Source organism: Melospiza georgiana, chromosome 1 (assembly GCF_028018845.1).
Source record: "Melospiza georgiana isolate bMelGeo1 chromosome 1, bMelGeo1.pri, whole genome shotgun sequence".
Classification (NCBI taxonomy): Eukaryota; Metazoa; Chordata; class Aves; order Passeriformes; family Passerellidae; genus Melospiza; species Melospiza georgiana.
The window spans coordinates 29,178,434-29,190,187 of record NC_080430.1 but is presented as its reverse complement, the minus strand read 5'-3'; the positions used below and the strand labels follow the sequence as shown (position 1 = coordinate 29,190,187).

The 11,754-nt window shown below is 34.4% G+C and overlaps 1 protein-coding gene across 8 annotated transcripts in view; it reads left to right on the top strand.

Moving 5' to 3' along the window:
* The window catches only part of DGKB (diacylglycerol kinase beta), a 377,398-nt gene that overhangs the window by 175,260 nt on the left and 190,384 nt on the right, over nucleotides 1-11,754 (top strand). For all 8 annotated transcript variants that reach the window (XM_058024167.1, XM_058024175.1, XM_058024191.1 and 5 more), the window contains 2 exons: nucleotides 7,130-7,215; nucleotides 9,486-9,575. In XM_058024167.1, the coding sequence (XP_057880150.1) occupies nucleotides 7,130-7,215; nucleotides 9,486-9,575 (176 nt within the window). The remainder of the gene's footprint in view (nucleotides 1-7,129; nucleotides 7,216-9,485; nucleotides 9,576-11,754) is intronic.

Below are 11,754 nucleotides of genomic sequence, written 5' to 3'. Positions count from 1 at the left end.
GCAGGGGTGTCTGGAATGTATTGGTGACTGCCTGCTTCTTACCAGTTACATGATCTTGGAAATATAGTGGCTGGAAAATGACTGGCCAGGCTGGATTGTGCTGGCAGTGACTTGTAATGTGGACCAAAGTGCTCTCTGAACCAGCTGGCACTGCAGTCCCTTGCTTCGTGTGCTTCCTCCGTGATTCTCCTTAATTTGCATTCCTGTGAGGACGGGAGAATTACAGTGTATCAAACACCAACCTTTGCCACCTGGTATTGTCTCCTTTTTAAGTAGTGGGTGCTTTGGTTGAAGAAAATTAGATAGAGCAGCACTAAATATCTACTCTGTGTGTTACTTTGTATATAATGGGTGCTATTTACTTTTGTCACTGATACATGAAATTTTGCATCCGTGAAAAAAAGAGTTGCAGAAGGAGGCATATGTTCACTGACACAAAGTTTACACTGTTGTTTGAATACTTTTTTAAAAAAATCCTTGCATTTTTTATTTGTTTAGACCTTTACATGTATGTAACATTGATGAAAGTGAAAAGCAGCATTGATGAAAGTGGAAAGCATATTAGGCTCAATGCTTTCAGAAGTTAAGGTATCGTGCACTGCAGTATAGCTAATGTTAACCTGCTGAATGGTGCAAAACCAGCCCAAAAAATGGAGATAATGACATGCATGATTTCTTTCATGCATGTGTCTTGTATCTGAATGCTAGTGCTGTTTTTAGTACTCGAATGAAATTTGTTTTTATCCTATTCTTAGCATGTAGGAAAAATGTAAGTACTCTTAGTTCAAAGAATAAGTAGTCTACAAGAATTAACTGAGACAAAAGTGGTAACTAATACTGTTTTACATACTGTGTAATAGAAAGGCCGTGCTAGAAATTGGGAGGATGAATTAAAAAAAAAAAAAAAAAACCAAAAATGAAATATTTTTGTTCAAAGTCATCTTTCTTCGAAATTAAAAAATAATTCTGGCTGCATTTCTGTGCATAACTTACTTAGTTTTCATGGATCTTGCTGTGAAGGAAAATGCATTTTAAGGCAGAGGCACAAGAGGGCAGTGTTAAGTTCAAGCTGAAACCGAGCACTGAAGCAATTTAAACATTTGTCTTTTGAACCAGGACAGTGTTTTTCAGAAAATGTTTTCAATTCCACTTTCTATTAGAAATCGAAGTAGTTTTAGCTCAGAATCACTTTGAAGAAAATTCTAATTAATTTTCAAACAGGCGCTGCTTGTTTTGGTATATCTTAAATTCGTTTCACTGAAATGAATAATCCTAAATTTCCAGTTTGTCTCCTGCCATCACTTCTTGCCCCTGGCAATACTTTGTAGGCTGCATATAATTTGGCCCTTGAGTGCGAAGTTGAATAAACTCTGGTGTTTCACTTAGCAGTACTTGTTTTCTGTGAGGGCTGAGTTGCCTAATAAAACCTGCCCATTCATCCATCTGTCCACTCATTCATCCATCTCTATAATGCCAGTTATACTGGATTGTCAATCCAAATGCTGTGTTTATTTAATTTTCTCATAATACATGTGAAATTTAGGTCAAAATGGAACAGATTTGGGTACTGTACAGTGCAGAGAAAAGCAGAAATGTATTTCTTCCTCTCTGGAAGTTATTTAGTAGAAAGGGATAAGCATAATATATATTTATTTTAAAGCATTTATGATTACTGTGGTACTCTTTAGTTGAGCCTATTTTGAGATGTGGTTTTTTTTCCCTTTTATTACTATTTTCAGCCATGTTGACTTAACCTAGAGAATATCTGCAGTATTAGCTAAGAATTTGCTTTTTATTTTTTTTTTGTTAGAGCCAACCTGTTTGCTTTAACCCATAAATTAATCTTTTTAATTTCTGATGGTATTTTTCTCATGGGTTGCCATCATCAAGCAAGAAGATAACATTCACAAGTTTTGTAACTTGTGTTCCAAACATCTGTGGCTGACATGAATTTTTATTTCCAGTTAATTTTTAGAGGGAGTACATAAATTTCTAAAAAATCTATGTATTCCCTTTTCAATGGGCAGAGAGAGGGAAAAAAGAACTAGGAGACTAAGAAAATTGCAAATCTTAAGGGTGTTGAAATTGGTTTGGGTTTTTTTTAATGGTCAACAACTCAATTGCTATGTCTATTCTTCTACCCCTTGAGTGGGATAACCATGTTCTTGCAGAGAAATGTTTTGGAAAAAAGAACTTCAAAATAACAACAAAAACACCCCCAAACCAAAACACAACCCCCTAAAACCTCAAAAAAGCCCCACCTTTCTTAATACCATTTATTCTATATTTTTCTATATAAAATGCTGACATACAGCAGGACAACAGAAAAATATTTTGAGCAAATTACAACAAATTTTAGTATCACAACCTCAATGTACAATTACTGAAGTACATGTGTTGCCTACTTTCATAATAGATGGGGTGGAACAGCAGCAATGACATTTCTTGCAGCTTCTTTTCCTGTCTGAGCTAGGGTTTTTGGAGCAGTTTATGTCAAAACACGTGATATACATAGTCTGTATGAAAAGATGTACATGATGCAAATAAACCTCATGGCAGCGACTCTTGCACTGATTCCTTTCCAGCAATGGAGACCTGCTGCGAGGCCTGAAAATCAAGAAGCTCTAAGCCAAAGGGCAACAGCACACTTTAAACATGGGTGTAATAATTAATGGTTTAGACATTCTTTAATTGACAGTAGAGAGATATGGGTGAGCTGGAAAAACCTTGCAAGCTCTGCAGCTGAACACAGGCATAAAAGGTACTCCACAGTTACAGACTGCCACGGTTAACACAGTGACGAGAAAATTGCTGGGCTGATGCATTGTGTAATTTGTGCCTGGCACCTGTGTTTTTTGCCATGAAAGGAGTTTCCCTGTTTGGTTGTTACATCTCTATAGGAGTCTTCTACTTCTGACAACAACTGTTATTGTGGATTTAATGATCTTGAAGAATCTGAAATTCAGTTATTGTTCACCTCACAGAGAGGTAAATAATAGTAGGATGAATAGCAGTCGAGCCACAGAGCCGCAGGACTCTGTAGAGAGGTCAGCGATTCACAAAGTCTTTGTCCCTCTGAAAAGGCCTCTGTTCCCTAAAGTTCTATTATTTAAAATGTCTAATTTATAGTATTTTTATGCTCTATTATAGAAATTATATCCACAAAAGTTGTATTTCTTTGTAACTTCCATAAGCATTTAATTTGGAGAGCATCTATTTTTTGAATTCTAGCTGCAAGTTTGCTTCAACCGGCCTTTCTAAATCTTAAATTTTGCCCCCTTAAAAGATGCCCAAGACACCAAAGCAGAATCTCTGCAGCTTAAACTGTAATTCAATTGGGAATCTACAGCATCTGGGCTTTTTTACCTTCACTTATTTCCTTAAATATTTGAATTGATTGCTTGAGCATTTCTTTGCTGTTGGACTTTGGAATATCCAGAGTATTCTAGGAGGGTATATACACCAAGAATATTTTTAGAAGATAATAACTGCGTAGTTATTTTCTTTCAAACAAAATACTGGATTTGGTCTATATTTTCTTGGACGAATTACATTTTTGCCAAAGACTGGAAAAGCCAGCAATGGTGGGTTGGTTGTAATCTGATGATAAAAATTATTTTTGTACACCACAAACCAGTGGTACTTAGAATTCACATACGATACTTAAATCCTGAATTTAGAGATATACTGTTTAACAATATTTTTGCTTCTATGACATCTGTGGTGTTGGCACCTGAGACCTGTGCTGAGATCCACTAGTGGATTATTTTTTTGGGCTGTAGGCAGTCTTAAATTTTGCTTCCACTGTGAGTGAAGAATGCTGAATGATTTCATGCATTGTTGTTATGCCGCCTTGTGTGGCTGAGTACCTGAAGTTCTGCATAGTGCACAGATTTTGGGTATAAGAGCAGTAGTCATGTACAGGTGATGGAAATGGAAAATATTGCAATTTGTCTTTTCATTACTGTGAGTAAAACTTCAGTTTTACTCTAATATACTAAATAAATTAGATTAAAATAAATACTTTATATTTTTCTCTGAACAGTTCTATAAGAATTTGGATGTGTTTGCCACCTGTACATAAATCAATTAACTGCATGATTTAAAATCAAATAGTGATGTTCTCTAGCATTGGTATTTTATTCATTAATAGATCCCCTGCATTCCTATGGACTTGATGAGGTGATTATGAAAAACTGAATTAGAGTAATATAGGTAGCTGAAACAGTTGCCCTCTTTCAGGTGGAAATTTCTGATTTATCAGCAGAAACTTAGTAACTGCCTTTGAATCCTTGTGTCTGGCAAAGTAAAATAAAATTAGACTGGTGGTAATCACTCTGAGTTTCAAATTTTTCCAAGAAAATAGGATAAAATTTTCTATTCTGGTTTTTTAACTTAGGCTGATATTGCACAAAATCTTTACAATGACTTCAATTATTTTTAGTTTCACCTTAAACCACTTTTACTAAGGTCTTCTCCAGCAGGTTTTTTTTTAATTCTTTTCAAACCATGTGAAAATGGTAGATAAAAATTAACAGGTGATATTAAAACACTAATTGAGTACAATTTTCTTGGTAAGCAGTACTGACTTTCTCCCTAAGATCTCTAAAGAAATCTGTCAAATTATTTCTGTACAATTGTAACACTTAATGAGTCTGAATGAAACCTTATAAAATAGAAAACTGTGTTCCCTTCCCAACTCCTAATGTAGGCTGCACATTCTAATTCAATGAATAAGATTTATTTACATATATAATTATATAACTATATTTAATTTTATAAATCAATTTGATTTTATAAATATTTATATCTACTATAGTATATTTATATACACTGCATTTATACATGCAAATATACACTGTAACATGCATTATTTTTATGTATTTTGTGTGATAGATTTTTATGTATTTTGTGTATAATTTTTATATTTAAAATTATGAAAAGAAAAGGATATGTGAATTTAGTGCTACACTTTGCTTGGAAAATTCACTGTCTGTGAATATAAAAAGCCCCAAGGCAAATACAAATGCAGCTTATTGAAAATGTTTTTGACAATATGGTTTCACCAGATTTTTCAGTCCCCCACTTTTTTAAAAGTTACACTTTTTTGATGAAGATTAGCTATACAGTCAAAACAAAAGGATCTTTGATGTCCATATGGTGAAGAAGCTTGTTTATAAAAAGAGACAGAGGTTTAAGTCTATATTTTCCCAGTCTGGAGCAATGCTAAAATCAACCCTGTGCTTTTGGTGCTGTTTTGGTTGGTTGGTTCTTTCCTGACTTTCTTTTCTGTGAGGAAATGCTTAAATAATAGCAGTGAGTACCCTGCCATCACCTCTGGGCTATAATTTGACTTTAAATTAAGCTGGAATACTCTCAGTGTAGGAAGCAATGTCAGAGAATCACCTGGTGACTCTCTGCCAACCCATTGGCTTGCAGTGGGAGTGCTGGTGGCAGGAGGTGTTTGTCTCTGTGCCAGGCCATGAGCAGGGATGGACGTGCACACCCGTGGGCCAGGGCGCATCTCAGTGCCTGGCAGGGGGCTCCCAGCAGAGGATCTTTCAGCACATACTCTTATTAGATGTGTTCCCCACGTGAACCCAGTCAGATTTGGCACGTGACATTTTGGGTCACAGGAGATCCTACAGCACTTCTCCTGCAGATGTGTGAAGTAGAACATAAAAGGGGTGAGAAGGGCAAGGCAGCCTTTAATACAAGGCAAGTAGGCATCCTTCAGGCATTATATTTGCACTGGAAATTGCTTAAGAGCTCTTCTGAGCAAAGAAAATTACAGGGGATGGGACATGTGATGAGCTTAATTCTATGCAACTTGGCTAAAATTGAAATTCTGGCCAAAAACTAATAAAACAAGAAGTTGTCCTTTCTATTATTCTACATATTACATAACTTTTTTGTGCATTGTGTTTTTAATTTCCTTCTCCCATTCTTGCTTTTTTACTCTGTAATTTTTCATGTGTTCTTGATTTTATCAAGAGGTCCAAAAGAATTGTATAACTTCCTAAAGACAGAAACTAATTCTCCCTGCAGCATTACAATTTCGTATGGGAAACAGTTGGAATTAAACACCTGTAAGCTATTGTCTATATTTATTTGTATTCAGGAATTTGTTTAAAATATATTAGTTGTGCATTTTTTAAGAGATTGCAAACTGTATATCAGTTCTTGTGACTAGGATATAGAATATCCATTAATATATCTATAACAATAATGAATATAATACATGTGAATGAACATACACATGCATACATAGTAATATGACAAAATTACTGGAACTTTTTTGTCTAGTGACAGTTTATGTGTAAGGACTGATTTCAGCATGTGTCTAAAGCTGTCATGAAGTGATGCTTTCAATATAAAATACTGAACCTTAAAACAGCCAGTGTTGTTTTAAATATCCTCCCTTTCCAACATTATGCAACGTTGTTATAGAAGGAGATGGGTGAGGAGGTGGTGGTACTCACTTGATGGATATGGAAGCAGAAATAGCCAGGCAAATATTGCCAAAGTTATTTTACTTTTAAAATACAGTTTTTAGGATGATGGAATGAAGATCTTCAATCTGATGATTTCTCATTTTGTATTAAACCATGAGGCGAAGTTGTTTTTACCAACCACTGAATGTTCAGCTTAATATGTACCAGTGTTCTACCAGAAGTATGAAGTTTTTATATAGCTTTATAGAAAGAGCTTCACAAATAAATGTTATGGATAATACATTTAGACAACTTAGACTTTTCTGTTTTGAGAGACTACCTAGTACATTTACAACTAAGTGAACAGAGAATGATTTTTGACAATAGTTGCAAACAAGATTTAATGTCAGACAAAGATTGGCCCAACCATCAGGTCCAAACTTTTTCTAGTGTTAGTGTACCATATTAACCCTTGAATCATTAATTTTGTTTTAAATTTTTCAGATAAGACTGAGAATAATTAATAATAATGTTGGATTTTATCTGTCAAAAAATGAATACATAAGCATAAGTGACTTTTATTTTAAGTGATCATTTGCTATTTTCTATTAAACAAAATGTCTTAAGCCATAACATGTTTATATAATGCACAATTTTATTGATCATAATTAGGTATCTTCATTTACTCTTTTTAGGTTAAATTTTTTCCGAGATGTTGCTGAGTTCAGAGTACTAGCATGTGGTGGAGATGGAACAGTGGGCTGGATTTTGGATTGCATAGGTAATCTACAGCCTTCACACACTTTTGCTTGCCTCATGGACTTCATTTTAATGGTCTTCCTTATGTACCAATGCATGGATTCAGCTATTTCAAGCAACAGCTTGTTCATTTAAATTTTTTAAATGTGCTAGTTTGGGACATGATTATTTTTAAGGGTACTCAAATAACGAAAGTTATTTAAAATCTCTAGACAAGTTTCTGGATTTCCTGAAAGCAAGAAATCTGAATTAATCTATTTCAATTTCAGTTTGAAGGCTATTCACCAACTGAATTTGCTAATTTTAAGAAAATTTAATTTAGGTCACTTGCTTTTTTTGGTTACCAAATTTTTGTTTTTACTATATTATCCCAAAATTAAGATAATGTATTAAGAGGTAATTCAGTTTTGGAGTTCTTTCAGTCAATTGTCTGCAAAGTCCTCTTTAAAAATCATAAGGAAGGCCCACAAGTCTAGTTATTACAGACTTAATATACTTAATCTTCTCAAAGATTATTAAGGAGGATGTCTTCCACATCACATGATCATTTATTTGGTGTTAGGCTGCAGAGAAAAATAGTGGGCATGTGTTACAGTGAAAATTAGGAAGTGGATCAAGACAGGTCAAAAGACTCAACTTAAGTTTTAACTAAAGTGTTTAAAAGTGTATGCTTTGTGGGGGACCAGAAAAGTTCACTGAACAGTAAACTTGATGTCATGAAGGAATGATAGCAAAGGAATATTTCTAATCTTGGTTGGAAAAAAGTCTTTTGCAAATGCAAGCTACTGCAAGTAGCTCTCAAGTAGCTTTCAGAGTCATAAATTAATGTACAGAAACATCAAGTGCATTGCCTAAACTTGGAAGCAACAAAGTTTTGCAGCTTTTTATTGTGTCATCAGTTTTTTCATGAGGTCTAAAATGTCATGCACTTATTTTCTCTTTCAGTAATATACTATGTTCTGCACCATTTTTTGTGGTATACAACTAAGAAATTACTTCAAGAATCCAGGAACCATCTTTTTTCATAGGTGCAGAAAATATATATTCAATAGTGCTTTTTAGGGGGCAAAAGCACTTCAGCATATAAAGTGTAAGGGTACACCTGTTTCTAAACACTTTCTAATTTGGTCTTCCCTGATCTCCTGATATACAAAGAGCTTTAGCTGAGAGCACAGCCAGAAAAAAGAAAGTTAAAAAAAGAAAAGAAATAAAAAATAAATAAAAGGAAAAAATAATTCTCATCAATTGGAAACTTTAAAAAGTTTTCTTTAATCACTCTATTAAATATTACATTCTCTGTAAGATTTCCATTAAAATGGTTATGTGAATGGTAAATCTTTCTAAAATATTGATAAATATTGATTTCCCTGCTACATCCATTGTATAAACTCCTGCTGATTATTGCTGATAATTGAGAAAAATTCTATAAACAAAATAACTGATTAATTAAATATAACTTTTTAACTAGACATGCTATTCATACACATTAAATGGGAAATTTGACAAATTATGTATTTGAAATATATGTTCCAGTTTTCAGAGAGGCTGTGTTTCTTGACAAGGGTTTTCTCATTGGATTTTGAAAAGATCCTTGGGCTTACAATGCTACAAAAATACCAGTAAAGACTGAAAAGATGCTATAAATTCATTCATTTCAAAGCATTGTTTAATAAATAGCAAATTGCTACTTGAAGACTTGATCAGACAGGTCAGTGCTCTCTTTGGAGGTTTAATTCCTGGTGGGCAAACCTATCTAAGGTCTTGTGTTAGTTCCAGTGACTTCTTGGTGGTGCTCAGGTGTAGACACAAATCCAGGTGAATACACAGTTTCACACAAATTTGGTCACCCAGGTGACAAAGTAGAAGGTTCACCTCATTATTCACGCCCTTAACTATCACTCTTCTGTATTCACAGCTGGGAATGGCAGAGCTGAGAACTAGAGCAAGAACAACATATTCACTCTTGGAAAGATCTTGAGTATCATTTTTCATGAATGTTTGTCATATTTATGCTTTACAAAGTCCTAATGATAACAAAGGAGTCAATTCAGATTACAAAATCCTTATGATAATAAATGAGTAAATGAGGATTAAGGGTTGAATATCCAGTGGAGAAGGATATGGACTGACAAAATGGACTGACTTGGTGAAATGCCCATTGCAGAGCAGGCAGCATGATTTCATATACAAAGCAAGTCTTTCACTGAAACAAAACCTAACACAGTTATATAATACCATGCAATTAGATCATTTTTGTTCCTTAGTTGTGTTTTTTTCCTTCTTTATTCACAGAGAAAGCGAACTTGATTAAGCATCCTCCTGTTGCTATCCTGCCTCTTGGGACTGGCAATGATTTAGCAAGGTGTCTGAGATGGGGAGGAGGTAATCAAAATGCAATCTGTTATTGAATTAAATTTAAAATAAATTTATATCAACATTTACATTTGGATTTGTTTTTCATAAAGAGCCATTATCACTTTCTCTATTTTTGGAGTGATCTGTTTATAATTGTTGTATGCACATGTAAGACATCAAAGGTTGCAGTCACACTTCATACCTTGTTTGTAGCTTCTACTGACACCAAAAACGTTCCAAGGTGTAATAAGAATCGTGTATAGCTGTTTGGTTGGCATTTTACCATACATATTCCAGTTGTCTTAAACGGCTTTTAATTGTGACTGTTCTGAAAGGATTACTGAAAATATCTAATAATGGGTTAGGAGTAGTTAATATTTTTTAATCTTTAAAAATATTAAATGAAAAGCATGTCTTAGCCTCGGACTAGTTCCTTTGATCCACTCCCTTTCTGTTTTCCTACAGAGGATTCCAGACAATGTGCTGTGGTACTATTTATTAGAAAATGAGAAGGCAAAGAATGCTGAAAGAAGAATATTTAGAAAATCTAACCTTTAACACCCTTTGCATCCTTTGCTGAGTGTATGGATACTTACTCTCAGCTCCTCCAAAAAACTCCATTCAGAATCCATATTACAGGATAACTTGAAAGATACACAAGGAAGAAAATCTTAGAAAATATTCAGTCTGTGGTGAAAACACCTCACTTTATGGGCTCATAGCCAGGTCTATTTCAGGTCCTGGTTGTTTCAGTTGAGATGTTTTGCATTTGGAACTTGGTTGTTTTATTTGGAGCTTCTCAGCCTTTGTAGATATCTTACTTCTTCTGTCTCATCACTTTCCTTTCCAAATGTCTGCCTTGTTGCCAGATAGTCTTTAGCAAATTCTCAGTACTTTCCATGCTATAGCACTTTGTTAACCATAATGTTCTGTCAAATCATTTGAAAACCTCCTTTATTTTATCTGTCACAACTGTTGATTGTTTACATTCTCATAATCTTAGGGGAAAAAACGAAAACAAATGAGACAAAACCTATTCAAATCAGCCTTGCTTAACTTCCTAAATTGTTCATAGATCCATGGAATAACTAGAAGAGGTCATAGGAAGTCACTAGTGCAGTCTGTTCTAAGTAGGGTCAGCCATGAGAACACTTAAATACATTAGCTGGGACATGTCCCTACCTTCACTTTTATTTTTGTTCTATAACTTAAGTGATTCTATTTGGACTAAAGTAGAGAAAACAGTAGGGAAATATTCTGTGTTTCATCATTCTTTGCCAAGTTGTTTTGTGGTGAACAATACCATAGTACAGATTTTCTGGAATTTCCATAGATGGGAAAGGAGACAGGGATTCCAGAAACTAAATTTCTGGTGAGTGATCTCAAGGATGCAGAGAAATGGAATTGTGCATGCTGCTGTCATGTGGTGGTTGGCAGTAACTAGCAGAAGTGTGCTAGGCAACCATGAACAAATACATCAGCAATGGGTTTTGAGCAAGAAGGCTTTGAATGGCTTGCCCTGCTAAAGCTGTTAATAACACCAGCAGTACATGCAGCTTGAATAGGAAATCTTGTTTTTTCTGCTTTGAGGAAGTACTGAATCCCCAGATCTTAGCTATCTATGACTAAGTTGTTTGTTTTGAATAATATTCAGACTTGATAATGTCATGTAGTAAAGCCTCCACAGTTTTTCTTCATGCACACGTGTGTGTTGTATATACTCATGAGGGCATAAACAAGTTTTCTACTCAGTTTAGTGAATTACATGTGAGTGCTTATTTGCAACAAAGAGTAAGTTCTCTCCACAAAGCAGGATGAGGCTCATGAAGTTGTTGTTGAGATAATCAAAAATGTTACTTTTGCTTATAAAGTTATCAGATATGGATTTGAAATTCTAGATTTGTTATGCTAAACCAGATTGAAACAATCAATGAAAATTAGAAGTTGGCTTTTAACCTTTCAGTGTCTTCTCAGGCAAAACAGCAATATGTCTCTTTTCCAGAAATTTTGAAATCAAAGGAATTTGAATATTAATTTCTCATCAAGAACATTTTGCGAAGTACAACCTTTGCTTTATGGAAAGTTCAAGAGATTCACAAAGTTTGAAGATTTAATTGTTTTTTTCATCACAAATTTGATGTCCACTGAAATATATTGAATTACTCTAAATTTACATGCTTAATTAGCTTTGTATTTGTGCTTCTTT